The 18,605-nt window shown below is 32.9% G+C and overlaps 1 protein-coding gene across 1 annotated transcript in view; it reads right to left on the reverse strand.

Annotated features, from left to right (window-relative positions):
- LOC148598212 (MAM and LDL-receptor class A domain-containing protein 1-like) overlaps positions 1-18,605 on the reverse strand; it is a 65,311-nt gene that overhangs the window by 7,991 nt on the left and 38,715 nt on the right. Inside the window, exons 22-31 of the mRNA XM_088561920.1 lie at positions 18,419-18,557; positions 17,163-17,338; positions 15,460-15,547; positions 13,027-13,143; positions 12,349-12,449; positions 9,363-9,495; positions 7,845-8,026; positions 5,160-5,238; positions 3,869-3,988; positions 1,640-1,740 (exon numbers count right to left, since the gene is read on the reverse strand). Coding sequence (XP_088418046.1) covers positions 1,640-1,740; positions 3,869-3,988; positions 5,160-5,238; positions 7,845-8,026; positions 9,363-9,495; positions 12,349-12,449; positions 13,027-13,143; positions 15,460-15,547; positions 17,163-17,338; positions 18,419-18,557 — 1,236 coding nt within the window. The remainder of the gene's footprint in view (positions 1-1,639; positions 1,741-3,868; positions 3,989-5,159; positions 5,239-7,844; positions 8,027-9,362; positions 9,496-12,348; positions 12,450-13,026; positions 13,144-15,459; positions 15,548-17,162; positions 17,339-18,418; positions 18,558-18,605) is intronic.

An 18,605-nucleotide genomic window follows, 5' to 3' on the forward strand; every position in this document is an offset into this window, starting at 1 on the left:
ATAGATGATTTTGCATTTTAACACAGCATTTCGAGATACCAAAAATATACAAAATAATTCAGATCCACCTCTGAATTTCAATATGTTTTACACCAGAAATATCGGTAAGGAAAATGAAACTAGAACAAGACTTGCAGACCTATTTAGTTTTCAGTTCATTCAGATTTCTGTGATTTTTTCACGCGATCAGCTTCAAATGCACTATTTTGGCATAAAACCTGTGTTTAAATCTTACAAAACCTCAAATCTTATGCTTATAAGTACATATGGAATGTCATTTTGTATGTTTTAAGTGGAAATTTTCATTTAAAAGATGATTACAGCAAAACTAATAAAATGCATATCTGCACATATTAGCCTAAGGAAAATTCTCCACTAATGTAGAGGATATGGCCTAGTATGAAAATGTCTAAAATTGTTATCAATTGTCCAATTTTGATAAATTTGGTATCATTTTACTCACAAGAAGTTAAGCTTTTAGGATATAACTAGAAAATTACAATATTTGATATTGCATTCTGCTTAACTTCTGTAAAATTTGTTGAATCAAAATGGTGGCTAAACATGATCAAGTACATATAGTGACCAACAATCCTACAAAATTTATACAAAATCTATTCAGCGGTTTCTGAGGCAATGCATCCACAAGCATGACAGACAAACACACAAATACATGTACCCATGAACAGACAACAGTACTTTTGTTCCCCCATTGTGGTGCCAAAAACATATTAGTAGGAGCACAAATTATTGCAGCATGTTATAAGGAGTTGTTAAAAGTTTCATCAAATTCCAATCAGCAGTTTGAGAGGAAATGTAGTTTAGAACTGGGGACTGACAATCTGATGAATGGATGGACAGACAGCACGATTATCATATACTCCCCCTTTTCAAACAGGGAAGTATAATTTTTTGTGGGGTACCAATTTTCGTGGTTTTCATGGGTCTAGTAAACCATGAAATTTGATTCCCAACCAAGAGGAAATTTCCCATTCGTTTGTCTGTTGAGTTTCAATGTCACGAATTCAAGAATCCATGAAGTGATATTTTTTTCCTTAAACAATGAAAATAGATACCCACAAATAAAAGTATCTTTACAGTAATCTAAATTTATTATTTTCAGTGAAGAAACGGAAGTGCGCAGGGAAGTACAGACACACTTCATCATCACCATACACAACCTACTCTGCATGAGGGGTATAAAAATGAATATTCCATTTGAATGAATGATTACGCCCTGAAGTCAATAGTGTTTGAAGTGTCGCCAAATGCATTATTAATATCAGATTAGTGGATAATACTCACTTGCAATATGGTGGGTGCCACTGGCAGAGCAGGACATGCTAATCCTTCCAGAGAGCACCTGTTGTCACTCCCAGTTATTTGTGGGTTTTTGTATTGTTAGTGCTTTTGTTTTTTGAGTGACATCTTGTTTCTCTTTTCAGTTTTTATGTGTAATCTTTATTATTTGGTTTGCTAGATTGTGTTTGTAGATCATCTCTGTTTCATGCATTCACGTTAAAGCCATGTTTTGGATTTTGACGTATTTGAATCATCTCACTGCTGATGCTCGGTATTTTTTTTTGAGACATAAAGACACAACCATGTTGCTTGTTAAAGGTTGAGGTTAAAAACCTACCGATTTTTTTGTCCAATCAAATTCATCATTTGTACTGTCTTGGAAGATACATTGGGTTCCAGTTTCAAATGTACATTCCATATAGTCTAAATTACTGGTATCTAAAAGAATAATTAAAAAAAGTCATTTCCTTTTTTCCTACAAACTTTTTATAAAGGGATTCTTAGCAAAGAACATTCTAACCTTTGGTTTGAATTTCTATATGTATACTGTACATCAATACTCATTGTGTTTCTGTAACTTTGGCTTTTTTGACAGAAAATAAAAATACATTGTAATAAAATAAATTACAAAATATTCCAGTGTAGTCAAACTGTCAAATCATAATTTCATCAAATGCGCAAAAGGACACATGCCAGTGGAAACCCTGAAGTGAAATAATATTGATTTATTTTTGTAGGTGAGACTAATTTGAGAAAGTACACCTAGGGTAAGGAACATAACTCTTGAAATCAGTGATATGTTTGTATCATATTCAATTTCATCAAAGCCTCCCAAGCTTTCATTTGAAACAAGGTTATTTTGATGCTTACATGAGATTGATGTAAAATGCCATGTACAAACTTTCCAATGATTTGTAAAAGTTGTGTTTTTACCAGAGGTCTACCAATTTAAGCCTAAATATCTGTAAAAGTTTCCACAAAAAATTATTACTGTAAAATTTGTCGTAATTAAGATATGATGTCTATTGTCTATAATGACCTCTTAACTAATGACTTATTCTAAATTTATGATCTTTGGTGAAATCGACCATTGACTCAAATGGCATAATTGTCCATGCAGACATGCATTTCAACACAGATAATAAAATGCTTTTGATCAAGAAGCATTTAAAAAAATCTGAGGAGTACTTCTACAAAAAATACTAAAAGAGTAATTAAAACCACCAAAAAAAATAGGAGACCAGCAAAATTGACCTATTCACTTATTAATTTTTGGGGTGTAGTAATATTTGCTTTTTTTGTGAAGGACTGAAAAGTACAAAAAACAGTACATGCAAAATTGACTTTTAACACCATGTAACACAAATCATTGTTTTATTCACTAAAATTGATACCCACAAAAAATTATAATAAAACAAAAATCCAGTTAGCTTCATATTTATCTGTTAAGTAGCAATCCAGCTGAAGATCATGCAAAATGTGATTCATGGGTAAAAAGCCTACATATTTTTATTTTTGATATTTTGTTTGAAATGTCATAGTAAACAGAAATTAGCATATGGTTTTTCATATAACCTGTGCACTTAGGAGATAAAAATTATATAGAATGCACTGAAATTAAGGGAGATAACACTGTAAATGACGCTGAAATAAAATAGAATCTACTGGATTTTCAATGTTGATTATCTCCTAAGATCAGGCATACTTGAATTAATAATTACACATTTCATAGTATAGACCTATAAAACAACTTAATTACAAAAATAAAAATATGTAGCCTTTTTTGGGGATGTATCACATTTTTCAGATTTTGCATGATTCTTACAAAGACAGCTACTTAATTATTTAGCACTAAATACATATGTATACAACTGTTACAAGGTATGAATGATAGATGGATGGTAGGACAAAATAGACAACCCTATTGCATTCTGTTCAGTTGAAGTAATAAAAAGGAAATCAAGGGAATCACGATTAACAGTAATCAAAAGTTTATAATCCATGAATAGTAATGGCTAGACACCACTTGTCCTACCCTTTTATTTAAAGGCAACCAAACATTATAGTTTCCAAAAGTTGCACTTGTGACCTACAGAAAATCTTAATCTTAATTGCAACAGTGGATCCTTAAAATAAAAAAAGGGCAAGTCTGGGCACCTTGGCTGTCCTAAGAGAGGACCTGATCCAGTTATTTCAAGTGTTTTCTAATAAACCTAAATTTTCCAGCATAAGGAAAGCCAAAGCCCTGAATGTCCCTCATAAATCAGCCTATGTTTAATTTGCTTGTATATTGACATTTTAATATCAACATCATGTAGCTTTTCTATCTTGTTTCAGATCCCCTACAATACACACAATAGCCTATGTATAATGAATGGGATAGTAGCAGATGTTTACAGTTCTAGAAATACTACAGCTTATGTAGACCATCAGACTTACATCTGTATAACAAACAGGACCAGGTATATGAAGGTCCAGAAATGGTACACCTTACCATGACTCTTTTGAATAATAAGATAACCTGAGAGGAGAAGGTATATTAATTTCCAAAAAAAGTAAAACTTACCTTGACCTGTACAGTTTACACCTGCATACCCAGTTGCACAAGAGCAGGTATACGAAGTTCCAGAAGCGGTGCAAGTTCCACCATTCATACAGGGATTATATCTACAGATCATGCCACTGCCTAGAATGAAATAATAATGTTTTGCGGGGCACAGCTTGATACGACAGTAGTGCTCAATTCCTGAATATTTGGAGCAAGTACAGGCACAATATTCAAGCTGAACATATGATTTTTTATTGCAAGTTAAATGTTTGATACTAAATAAAATTTTGACCAGAATCAAAGACAAATTCCAGGGTTGAACTCCAAATTTTTTTATGATTGCAAATTTAAAATTTTTTTTTTTTTTTTAAGTTTTTATTACCATTTTTGCAGACATATTGAACAGTTACATTAGAATGGAGATAATCATACTGTGTTTGTTGTCAATCTTGATTAGACTGCAGCAACTACTCAGTTCCTACTTTCCCAATATTTTATGAGAGAAAAAAACTATTCCAAGTACCCACTTTCAAAATATTTTTCATACAAAAACCCTGACAAGAAATCACACTGTATACAGTAATATCTTTAATTTTTCCATCACTCAAAAACCCACATTTTTCACAAACTTTGGAAAAGTGATAACAAAAGGCTCTTCAGAGCCTAAATCGCTCACCTGATGTAATAGCTTTAAATAACTGAATGCATGGAAAACCTAAATTTGCACCAATTATAAATCTTTACATACTTTTATGTATATATATATTTTAAAATCATCTTTAATTATCAATTTGTTTTGATAACAACAGGCAAATACAGGAAAATTGTTCAAAATAAATCAATAGTTGAAATACAGAACATTTAATCAATTTACATTGATCATCAATCTGCTTTCATTTTCTAAATAATAGGCAAAAACTGCCAAATAAAAAAGGGAAATAACTCATACAAAATATATATAATAGTACATCAAATATCTTGAATATTTATTAAAATAGACCTCATTGTGCCAAAGAGCCTAAGATGTACGAGATTTCTTCGTTCTGTAATGGTTTTTGAGATATAAACAAAAGTATACTGCAATCCCCCTATGTTCTATTGTAAGTAACAGCAGCCATGTTTTTTCTTAGGCCAGGTGATCTAAAAAAAATTGGAAATTTTGCTAACCTTTTATATCAAGGCAATTTTTTAAAGTTAATTGGATTGCTATGTTCAGAAGCTGTTACTCTTGTTAATTTTTCGTACATAGTGTTTCAGTTTAATATCTGTAGTTAATGGTATAATTCCTTGTGAATTCAATTCAACTTACAATCTCCTTGTAAAAGTATTATATTATCAATCGCTATATCTCCCTTCCAGCTTGATTGGCGTATTCCTTCGATGGAAACCTACAATAAGACATCACCCTCCGCTGCAGGTAATATGAGTTATACATGTTATAGTAAATACTTTTTCAGTACATCACACTTAAATGCACATGTGCATAACCTTTAACCTTTAAAAAACTCGGGTGCATTTGTTGCAATACTTCAGATATAGTTAATATCAAACTGGAATAAAATTTACAAGTATCATATCATTTAAATAAATAAACAATAGCAAAAGAACAAAAATAAAAACTTCCACTATTTATTTTTCTAATTTAGGTCATCTTAAATGAAAAATGAAATGGTCATGTGCATACGGACAAGGGAAGGCATTTCCAGGCAAGAGGGAGATATATTGTGACGAGGGTGATATATCAAGTTGATATATCGTGGTTATGTATCATTGTTTAGGGAGCTAGAAAAGGATAGACAAAAATAACACAATGCTCATCCAATAGAAATTTGTGATTTTTGTATGAAGTATAGTATATCAAAATAATGGCTGGACCAGAGCCACTAGCTTTAATGTTACAATAAGGCAATATCAAAGCAAAGGACAATGTATCAAGCATATGTTTTACAATTAAGCACAATAAATAAATTAAAACTAGAAAATCATTGATACCCCTCCCCTATCTAGAAACCATGTAGAAAAACCAAAAAGTCATTTAGATGGTAAAACAAAATAAGACGTGCACAATGGCATCATAAGGTAAAGAAAGTTTCATCGAATTCCATTCAGCAGTTTTAGAGGAGCTGTGGATTAGATGGTCCCCCCTATTTTTTGTACAATACCTGAAACAATCCATGCAATCCTTTGTCAATCAATGATCAGCTTCTGATCAATCATTAATCGTAAATTTGATAAATCGTTTATTGCTTGCTTTTTACCTCATGTGACTGATGATTGGTATATGTATTTTACAAATCATTTTGTTTTGGTTTCCCATTTTTAACCATATAAATTATGATTAACTTACTTGTCTATTAAATTTACTATTTTTAATGAAAAACCAAATGTTGTTATATTATTTCAAACTCAAAGTAAATTTAATAGGACTTGTATCGATCAAAATTCTGAAATTTACATGAACCAATCATCCTTCATTTAAAAATTAAACCACTATCAGATTGGTCACCAGTCATCAGTTTTCTCTCTGTCAGTGATCATTCAATCATCGGTCACAGATATGTCAAATAGTTGCACAGATTGATTGTATTGGGAAAACCCCAAAGACCATTCTGGTGAAGAAGTAAAATAGAACGTGCACCAAGGATCCGGAAATGGTAAAAAAAAATGCTGGTCATTGACCAACAAATTTTGCAAATAACCAACGACCATTTTCCAATATCGGACAAAAAAATTTTCCACCCTTATAAATTAGTCAGTATGGTTTTATTACAGTATAAACATCCAGTCTGTCTGTCTTCTAATTGTTTGTTGAACGTTAATTGATAGGTGTACGTTAATATTAATTAGCCGATGTGCAGCCACCTGTGACTGCGATTTTATCTGTAACTGATTAATTGATTGCATAATTAAATTAATGCTACCTGTGCAGCACCATTGCATATACTAATTAATTGAAGTGACTGGGAATTTTCATACATTTTTTACTTGATTTAAATAAGAAAAAGATTGACTAATTCATCATTTTCCTGCCGATCTTTCAGTGGTAATGAAAGCACATGGTGCTGAAACTACAAATCAGTCATTGATTGTAATTATTAATTCATCCATTAAATCTTTTTAATACAGATGTCAAGAACACATTATAACCAATATACAAAATGTATTCACTATTTTATTTTAAAATAATCAACATTTTTTTCATCACTCAAAAGTTTTCGGCTGTTTGCCGATGTGATGAAAAAGTCCAAGAGACACGATGTTTTGTTTATGTGTCAGAACGTCCATGTAAGGTTGAAACCGAACTCGTTCACTCATTCACATATTTTGCAAAAAAAGGGAGTATGTGATGGAATGACACAAATTCCGATATTTATCTTTAAATAACTACAAAAAAGTGTTTTTTAAGTTTATTCTCGATCTAGGCAGGTAAAGGACAGACACAAATGTCTGCTGAAATTTGTTAAAGTCGGACATGGGCTGTCAAAATTTCCGGACCCTTCACGTGCACAATAGCATCATGTGACAAAAAATTTGTAAAAATTTCACATTCAATTTAGTGGGTTGAGAGGAGTTGCTAATTACAACTTTGGAGAGATGAACAGACCAATAGCACTATAACTATGTACTATCAACTTTTCAAGCTTGGGATATAGTCAATAACTAAAATCAATTACTACCAGACAAATATTTGATTTTTGGATGCCAGTTAGTCAGTCAGGAAAACTCATGAGTCTCAGAAATAACAAGATTAGATTTCTTATGATTTTACGTTAAGATTTCAGAATAAATAAAATTACTCCACAAAATTACTAGCACTTGAATTGATTAAGCTTGTCAGATCTATTTTTGAACTCTTCTTATAAAGAAATCTGGGGCAGATCCAGAAATCAAAAAAAGGGGGAGGTGTTCAGGCTGTAATGTGCTCAAATTTGCTCAATAATAAAATTTTTCTACAAAAGTATGGGAGAATGCCACTAAAAATGTTCATACATACCACAAGGTCGGAATAGGTGTTAGGAATTGACACAAAAGCAAAGATCCATTGGTTTCCCTGGTTACCAGAGAGTGAAAACAACTCTGATTGTGTTGCATCTGTTCGCTCAGCTGCTGTCACTCTCAATATGCCATTTGTAACAAGCATATGGTAGAAAAACGAGAGACAGTAATTATATTGTGCTACAAAAAATAAGAACATTTTTCAAATGGTATTCTGCAAATTCAAAATTTATTGTATGCATTTAATTATCATTGCAAATTTTGAATGCAGGCCAAAATGTAATTTGTCTGTTTTTTTTTAAATTAAAAAGGTCAGGTTTAGTTGTGCAAAGAATTCACTTGTGATTTTTAAGTACCAGTCCATATGAAATATAGACAGCGCTAACGGTAGAGGTGATTCATGATGTAGAAAAACCCACCAAACAAAGAATATTTCTATGGTCTGTAAATGCTATACTTTAACATAACAATTGTCTTTTCTGTATACAGATCTGTATTTTTCAGGACATAGGTCAATTCAGGTTTAATGTCCCATGCCAGACAATCAGGCAATTCAAGACAAGATGAAGTACCAACAAAAAGAACACTCTGTTGTTGAGTTTGGTGTGACTTGGCCAGAAATCAAACACCGGACCTCCTGCACTCAAGGCCAGCATGCTACCCTGAGACCACCAAGGCAGTCTTGTAATTTGTAGAAGCAGCCATAGTTAAATGTTATATTCAAAGCATCTAAATGGTTAAGATGGAATAGGGGAAATTTTGAATCATAATTTTATTTTCTGTCCATAACTGAGTAAAAAAAAATTGCTAAAATTTATAATAATTTTTTGTAAAAATCCTAGCCCCTCCCCCCCCCCTCACTAATAAAATGGTTGGTGCCTTAGATGAATGATATCTACTAATATTAATATTATTGATGAAACAAAGCACAGAGCATTGTTCATATTGCAAATAGAAACAAACAAGAAGCTCCCAGGAGCCTGAATCGCTCACCTGGTTAAATTTTGCCTTTAAAGGGCAATAACTCTAACAAGGAGTTGTCCGAAGATTTTGATAGGAGTTATCATAAAGATCAATTCATCAATTGAAAGATTCATTCTATCTATTATTGGCTGACAAAATTGTTTTGCCTTTTAAGGGCAATACCTCTAACTATTGTTTAAAGTATGGATGAAAAAACAAAGACCACTACCAGGTACATTGTTCAAACTACAGCTGGGGACAAAAAAAAACTTCCGATCAATTCTAATGATAACACCCATTTTTTCCCCTTTTAGCCCTTATTTTCAAGAGGGATCGAAAAACCTCCAAAAACTATAGGGTCCTCCGTAATGTGCCTCCAAACAATGTGATAAAATTTCATAAAAATTGGGAAAGTTTTACTCAATTTACCATAAATGAACAAAAGTTAGCGGACAGTTGAACAACGAAGATGACAGATTGATATCATTATATAATCAAAACAAATTCTGCAGTCGTATGAAAAAAATAGGTATTATTCTTTGTACAAACTTACTTCTTAGTTTAGTTGTTCTAGTAGACAGAACAGCTGTGTCGCCAGGTGCTCGTGGAGACGATGCCTCCATATATATGTACTGCGTCCCCTTGTACGCTGAACTTGGCCCTGTTCTACCACTTGGAGTTGGTCCCTAAAAATAAATAATCATACATTCAGATTGTTGGAATGGATTGTCATCCTTTTGCATTTCATTATGTTATTTAAAAGGTTTAGGGGCCATTTAGCAATGAATTTTGTTTAAAAATATCAACTTTGTTGTAATAACATTAAAGTTGTTTATAACATAGTAGAATATATAAATTTAAGAAAAAATAATAATTTGTGGCATAAGTTCATTGTAATTATGTCATTTAGTAAATGCTATAGTCATTAAGCAAAAACTGCAGAGAATTGTAAATTTAGTTAATTTTTTTACATATTTACGTTCAGAAAACTATGTCCACACCCAAAAAAACAACTTCATATTTTCGCATATGATAAACTATGTAATAATGAATGCATTCACTAAATATGAAGTTGTTTCTTGGGTGTGGACACCATTTCATTGACAAAATATGATCAGAAAGTAACCAAAAAGTACAAAATTTGACAGAATATCTAAATATTGAATAAGACCCTTTATCACCCCTCCTCCTTTGTGTAACAAAATCTAAACTCTTGACCTTCAAATTCGAGACGAGCTGCTACCAAAAGACAACCACAAGGCAGTTTCTATATACATGTAGTGAATTCAACAAGTCAAGATAACCCATAAACATCCAAGTTCCATGCACTGTCTTGCTAGTTATGTACCAGTCCTTGTAAGAATCATGCAAATTCTGTAATATGTGATATTCTTATTTTTGTAATAAAGTTGCTTTGTAGGTATATATTATGTAATGTATAATTATTCATTCCAATCTGTCTTCTCTTAGGAGTTATTTCCCTTAATTTTGAATTCTACAGGGCATTCCATACAATTTTTATACAATTTCTATAAAAAAAAGCCACATAATATTTTCTTAATTTACTGAAGCATTTTAAATAAAATATCAAAAAATAAAAATATGTAGGTTTTCCACCCCTGTACATGCATCTCATTTTATCCTGCAATGAGGTTATTTGTTAAACGAATAAAGGTATACGGTTATTTTTTTTGCTGTATCCGTACATTAGCAGGTTATCGACTTTCTGTCTCCTCCCACTCACATGATCGGCGAACTACTGTTTTCTGGTATGTGTTAATTAATCATGGCCGCCACCATAGATATGATATAAACAAATTGCGATTGCGTATCCAGTTAATCTTTTTTTTTGCTGTTTTGTTTCGTTTTCACCTGAATGAAATAAAAGATTTTATGTAAACCAAATAATGTTCAGATTTGATTCATTATCAGTTTGCAGACGACTTCCCCTGTCATTTCAAGTCATGTCGGACTTGGAGCCAAAGTGTCCACCACAATTTAACATAAATTGGTTCCCATTTAAAGAAATTGAAGCATTACAATACGATAAAACTCTTGAAGAGACAAATGACCAGGAAACTGTTATGGTCTTGGATTTATTACTGCCTAAACCCCAAGATAATGAATTAGAGGAAAATTACATTATAGATCTGCCCATACAACTGCCTCCACTTCTTCAAAAATCTCAAACAAATATTTCAAATCCCAAAGAAACTAGTGCACAAATTTCACCCCTGAACTCTACTGCAATATACCAAACAGAAACAAGTCAGCTTCCACCTTCCTCGCGAAATTCAAAACTTTAATGTTCTTAAAATCGAATTTACAACATTCAAAATATTTGTATTTATTGTTCATTTTACTTATTTGTCTCTTTGAATTAAATTTTGATACATTGCTTATTTTCTTCAAACAGCTTTGACGGATTATATGGTGTGGATTGAATTTTGAGTCATGCGCCATGCATATTAATTTTTTTCTTCGGGTTTAACGATCGAGGCTCCTCAGGGGATATGCATTTTAAAAATGTACACACACACAAAACTATTAATATAACAGGATAAAAACAATATAGGTACAATGTCGAAAATTATTGAAGATATATGTAATCAGCTTGGAACGGGGCAAATTGCTCGGCGGAGCTTCACATTTCCTACCCATTCCGTCGCCTCATCACATATCTTCAATAATTTTTGACAATGTACCTATATTGTATATTTGCACGATTCTTAGCTGAAATGCTACTTTTAACCACACTTGTACAGGAAGTTGATATTGGACAGCACCCAAATTTAAAATAAATCCATCCATGGGGAGCCGAGATACTTGTGATGAAATTCAGAAGGACAGACAAGGTAACGACAAACTACCAACATGTTGAGTGGGGTATATGATATACAATGTCAGAGTGGTAACAGCAAATACAGCCTGTAAGCATATGAGGCCTAGGGATGAGGTAGAATATGAAGGTTTACAACCAACTTGTTGAGTGGGGGTATAATATACAATATCAGAGTATTGACAGTAAATACAGCCTGTTAACGAATGAGGCCTAGGGATGAGGTAGAATATGCTCGGGTTCACTGAGACAGACATCAATATTCCATGATATATCAATCATAAAAAAGGGTTAATAAGACTGCTTTGGTTTACAGGAAAGTTCACCTCGTTGGCTTTATGTACAAATTTTAATCTTAAGACAAAACATAGGCTTTTTACTTCACCCTAAAGCATTGTCAAAATTAAAAATTTGTTTTTGCCTTTATTAATGTATGTCTTGCTCTGTTACAAAGATTTAAGGGGTGTAACTCCAACAAAATTTAGTGGATTGTGAATTTCTGGAATCAAGTGCTACTACACATCATGTCCTAACTATATACAAAGTTTCATGATATTTGGTGTGGTAGTTTTGGGGAAGTTGCACTTGCAAAAGTTTGGAAGACAGACAGACAGGCAGATGGACAAGGGAAAACATCTTTGGTCTTCCCACCAAAAATGTTGAGTGGGCAATGAGAAGATATTGATATTTTATGACTTACAGATCTTGGTGTCCAATCAAAGTCATCGTTGACATCATCTTCAAACACACAGTTTTCACCACTCTCAAAAGTACATACGAACTCGGTCACAGCTGCTCCATCTAAAACATGAAAGGCCCTGATATGTATAGAGCATCCCAGGAAAGGATTGATTGATTGATTGATTGACTGACTGACTGACTGATTTTTCATCACATGGCAGATATTCCATTCACTTTGGATTGATAGATGATAATGATTCAAAGTACAATTTCACATATTTGATGCATTTCGGGACAAGAATGATTGATCAAACAGACCCAGATCTTGCTTTGTACAAGTCCACCACGCTGAGCCAAATCTTATTTGTGCAAGCTCACAAAAGCACAATCCCACAGAAAGGCATGCCAGCTCACATGGAGACACTATTCTGACTTTGAGCCAATCAGTTTTCATTCTATCTCTAAAATACTGTATGTGAGGTGGAGAAGCAGCAACAATCAATTTTAAAGTCTTGAGAATGGGCCCGGCATTGAACCCATGATCTCCCACCCTCAAGACCAGTATGCAACCCAGAGACCACCAAGACTGTAAAAGCACTTTAGACTTATGTATGGTCTAAGTGAAAGATGGAGGTACAGTAATATACCATAATGTATCTGTCAAAGATGGAGAAAGAAAAGACAAATTTGTTCTTACCCTCTGCTTCACAGTTTTTGCCTGAAAATCCAGCTGGGCAGCGGCAGACATAGTCTGACCCATAGACCTCACATGACCCATAATTCTGGCAAGGACTGCTATCACAAGGATCAATAACTGTTAAAATACCATAGGCAAAGCTTAAATTTAATGAATTTTAAATGATGCACTATGAGCAACAATATGGAAGGATTTTTTTCACATTGAGTACCATTTTGCATGTTGACATGGTTTTGTATGATAAAGGCAGGCATCAAATTTAAAGAAAAATAAAAAATAAAAAAAAAAATGCCAGAGCAGCAATATTTCATTCATATTCAGGTGATGAACATGCAATAGATGATAAAATGAACATGAAATGATAATAAGGTTGACAAATTTAGATTGCCACTAGAAATAGGGAGGGATGGGTAGGGTCGGGCAATTTAGCATCCTGTGGCAGAGCGCAAAGGTTCCTATCGAATACCACTGCAGAGTTCTTTAACATGCAAAAAATGTTGCATCTTTTCCAACACGGTGCACCACTATGAAGATGAGGGCCTGACAACCCCTATGCCAGGGATACCTCATTCCACCACCTGGGGCACACAACCCAGTTGCTCTGTGGGCAGAGTGCCCTAGCCCCCAGCTAGGGTTCTGAGCACTATTAAGTCATCTTTGACATCAAGCTTAGCGCTGCTGCAGGCCTATTCTTTTGACTCCAAAAAATAAGAAGCTTTTTTTTTATAAACCACAAAAAATATTGGAACCAATGAATAATTAATTAAATAGAGTTGACCCCAACCTCTGACCTTCATTTATATTCATACAAGTTATTCTAAATCTCTTTTTTAATGTCTTAAGTACATATCATAACAGTGTTTTTTTTTTTCACACAGAATCAATATTTCCCAATTTTAATGTTTGTGCATGATGTCTAAAGACATGAAAATTAAACTACGAGAAGTATTGTCAGCTAAAATTTAGCGTAATAGGATAATTAATTGGAAAGAGTGAATAACCATAATCTGATCATGAGAGCTGAGGAACGCCTAGGTTTAATGAGTTAATTCTTCATGCGTTCTTCAAATGGGTGATCATATTTTGGTTGTTCATGATTACCAGTTGATAATCATAATTAATATATAGATTTCCTCCTTGATTCACTGCTATTTTCAGCATAAATTTTTAATTTGGTGTACGGCACATTATTATTTTTGTTTCATTTTCCAAGACTTTCAATTGACATCACAATATTATCAGATCTGTCTGTGAAATTAGAGATAAATCTGATTCTTACATATATACACCTACCTTTGAGAAGAATATTTGTCAGTAACATATTTACTGATAATAAGAGGTATTAAATGATACAAAATGAATTACATTTGGACTTCATTTTTATGTAGTGTTCAAAAATAGTACAGAAGTTTCTAACATGAACCAGAGACATAAGGTATTTTGTTCCTAAAGGATAAAAAAAACCCTAAAATCTCTTGCATTACCTACAGTGAAACCAGTGTAACCTGATAAATTGAAAATTTGTATCAACCAGACAATTCTTTAAAGTCCCTTCATATAAGTTTGTGTATACTTTGAACCTGGGTGCAGTACCTGAATAGATCCGTGCAACTAAAATTGCAATTGGTCTTAGATCACTGATCAGTTTCCGATCTGTCACTGATCCATCAAACGGAGCTTTTAAACCAGTGATTGGTCATAGATCACTGATCAGTTTCTGATCTGTCACTGATCCATCAAACCGATCTTTTAAACCAGTGACTGGTCATAGATCACCGATCAGTTTCCGTTCAGTCATTGATCCGTCAAACCAATCTTTTAAACCAGTGATTGGTCATAGATCACCGATCAGTTTCCGTTCAGTCATTGATCCGTCAAACCAATCTTTTAAACCAGTGATTGGTCATAGATCTCCGAACAGTTTCCAATCAGTCATTGATCCGTCAAATCGCTCTTTTAAATCAGTGATCACATCAAGTGACCACTGATCAGTCAATATATTTTACAGATTTGGTCGTTTTATTTGTCAATTTTTACACATATTTACAAAATGCAATAGATTTAAACATCAATTAATTACTTTTATTTTACATTTGTTTTATTTTTAATAAAAAACAATATATGGATTTCATATCTTAAAATTAGGGTAAATTCAATAAGATAGTATATTAGATTCGTTCCACTGGAAATTCTTATATTTACATGAAGTGATCATCTGTCATTTCACATAACAAAACTGCGGTCAAATCAGTCACTGGTCATTGGTTATAGATCCATCCTCAATCAATTAATCAGCGGTCATCAATCCATCAAATATTTGCGCAGATCGGTTCAGGGACTGTAAACCAGATACCTGACTAAATAAACATAATCAACAGATCAAAAGAGGTTCAGTTTGGACAGGTTTTACTGTACACAAATATATGCACCTACCATTGCTGCACCGCTGATTTGTCAGCCTAACATCATCAATAGCAATATCTCCCTTCCATGTTGTACATCTATTAGCAGATATAAATAACTGTCAAAGAAAAGAGAGCGTGTTGAATTTTTCAAGAAATATTAGGAGGCTCAAGCTGAAAGCGGGATACTTTTAAGAGACCATCCATTTAAAAACCAGGCAGTTAATTCCTATGATATGGGTGGCACATGGTTAATTTTATCCCATGGAATTTTTTTTTTGTTCCAAAGTATTGTATATATTATATATATGTCCAATAGTACACAAATTTTTAAAACTGACAATAGATGGCTCAGAAAATTTTACAGTTTCCTAAGAAGGCAACCAAACTTTGCACAAAATGAAAGAAGTATCTCCCTTTTTCAGTGCTTTCTACCTAATTTATTTCTCTTTAAATCCTGCAGATAATCTTAAACCAACATTCAACTTTGAAAAAGAATGCATTTGCAATATGAAATAGATGAAAACTTTTTAAAAACAAAATTTGTCATGTGCCATCCACTGCCTGGTTTTTGCGTGGACGCCTTCTCGACATCTACCCAGTATAATTTATAAGACTACCTAGTTAGTTAACAGAGGTTCTTTGAGGAAATGGAAAAAAATTGAAAGAATATTTTTTTTTTATTTTTAATTTTTCTTTTATTTCAGTTATTAATTTTGACACAATTAAGCAAAGGGATTTACAATTCATTATGGACAAAACAACTGGTTTGGACACAATATAGCACAAAATTTGAAATTCAATTACAAATTTTCAAAATCAGACCAAAAATTAAAAATGCATTTTTTTTGGGGTTGCCCCCATTTGACCCCTTATGGCCAGAAAAAAAGTAAGAGATATCTAAAAAAAATTCGGAATCGGACCAAATATAAAAAGAAGTATATTTTTGGGTGTGGTCCCTTTGACCTCTTATAACTCAAAAACCATAAGAGGTATCTGAAATGTGATGAAAAAAAAAGCAAGCATTGATTTTCATGAGGTATCTAAAAAAGTTTTTTGAATTGGACCAAAAGTAAATAATAGTCAAGTTATTGTAATGCATGTTTTGGGCCCTCCTTTTAGGTCCCTAATTTCTGAAAAAGTCAAGTTTTTACCCAAAATATAAGTCCAAGTCTGACCATTGTGGAATAGAATATTGTAGTACAATTACGATCATAGTTTCTTAGCTTCTACTAGAGTTTATAGTTTGAATTCTATAAAATGCTTGTTTCAGGCCTCTTTTTGGCCCCTAATTCTAAAAAGGTTAAGGCTATCACCCCCAAAATCATTACCAACCTTTCTTTTGTAGTTTGTAATCTACTAATAAAATTATATGAAAAATCAACCAGTACTCAAATTATTCAAGTTATCGCATAAAAACCAAGTCTCCACGGATGACGACGACACAGATGAAAACAATGACAGCGCCATACCAATATTCGACTACAAATTTGTTTGTGGTGGAATAAAAATGGTGAATTTAGTCCTACAAAACAAGCAGTTGATATTAGAGAGTAAACAATGTTATTTACAACATATGCCCCAAATATAAGAAGCCATATGCCAAATTTGAAATCAATCCATACATAGTGAGCCAAGATAATTGTAATTGAAAAAATTGGATGGATGAGGTGACAGAAGGACAAAGTAATTCCAATATACCACTCACTCATCAGGTGGGGTATTATAACTCACCTTATGACCAGCAGTACCAGTTATATCAACGACAGCATTATGCCACTGGTCTCCTTGAGTACCTTTCATGGATAACAAACTGTTTGTAAGACTGTTACTACCAGTGCCAACTTTCAAGCTTCCCATAGAAGTAGATCCATGCATGTGGTAGGCAAAGGTTAAACAGTAGCTTGATCCTGAAATTTAGAAATAGATTTGAAATATACTGTATAAGTGGTTTTTGTCCATGAACATTTTCTTTCATGTTGACTCTTTTCCTTTGGTGTAGATTTTTTTTTCAGAACACCACGAACATTTTTTAGTTTAACAAATACCAAATCCTAATGTGATGATAATACAAAAAGACATTTCATAGGCTCTACTCAAGCGTAAAATTTTTTATCTACCTGTTGAAGCTGATTCAACATTATGTAGCCAAGATAATTTGCATAACAATAAAATTGGCTTATCATCTAACTGACAATGACTTCAAGATAATAATGATTTGTTTTAATAATAATTAAAAAAAAATAATTTCAATTCCAAATTGGCTTATTCCAATTCCCTATTAAGAAAGATTACTAAGCCCTAAGGTAACTCCCAAATCTAGTTGTCTTTGTACGAACTATTCTTTTTTGAGAAAGAAGGACCCTATTTGAATGAATGAAAGGTAAGAATTTTCGCTTCACAGGTAAGGCCAAAAAAAGAAATATGCGTGTTTACTGTGACATGCTGTAACTTGTGTTCAAAATTCAAAGTTCTTTATTATGCCAATTATTGGCTTGAATGAGCATACGATTATATTATATAACATAAAATAAGCAATGATACTAATTATAATAATGAAGAACATGGCAAAAGATATTGTAAACATGATTATGATTACATACATCCTTTTTATGTTCAGTATACTAAGAGAGATAACTTGATTTTTAACATAGGTCTCACTAACCACTTCCGGGTCAAATCGTACCATTAAAATAATGATTTTGAAAGCCTTATTTTCCAAGCTTTGTAATGGTATGCAACTTTAAGGTGCCGTTTATCCTGGGAATTCACAGTGAAACATTGAAAATTACTTGTTTAACATGTAAAGTAATGGAAACGTTAGAAGTGGTTAATGAGACCAAAGTTTGGTTTTTCATATTGGATAAACATGGATAGCACTAAAATAAAATGGCCAAAACTCTTACCCCAGTGGCTGAAATAGTTGAAAATTGTCTTAACTTTCATGGTAATCCCAATCAAAGCCCTAAAAACAGGCCTAAAAAATTTACCAGCATGCAAAGCATTAGATGAAACCAATGTAGCCACATCACCATTTTGAACGGGGCTAGACATTTCCATATATTTATATCTATTCCCTTCATAAGCAGAGGAAGGTCCAGTTCCTGATGATGGTGTTGAGCCGCTTCTCTGAAAGATACAGCAAGTTTCACTTAATTACTGTCCAAAATGATATTA

Source organism: Perna viridis, chromosome 14 (genome assembly GCF_037379345.1).
Source record: "Perna viridis isolate PV_CMFRI_1.1 ecotype Kerala chromosome 14, ASM3737934v1, whole genome shotgun sequence".
NCBI classification, from domain to species: Eukaryota; Metazoa; Mollusca; class Bivalvia; order Mytilida; family Mytilidae; genus Perna; species Perna viridis.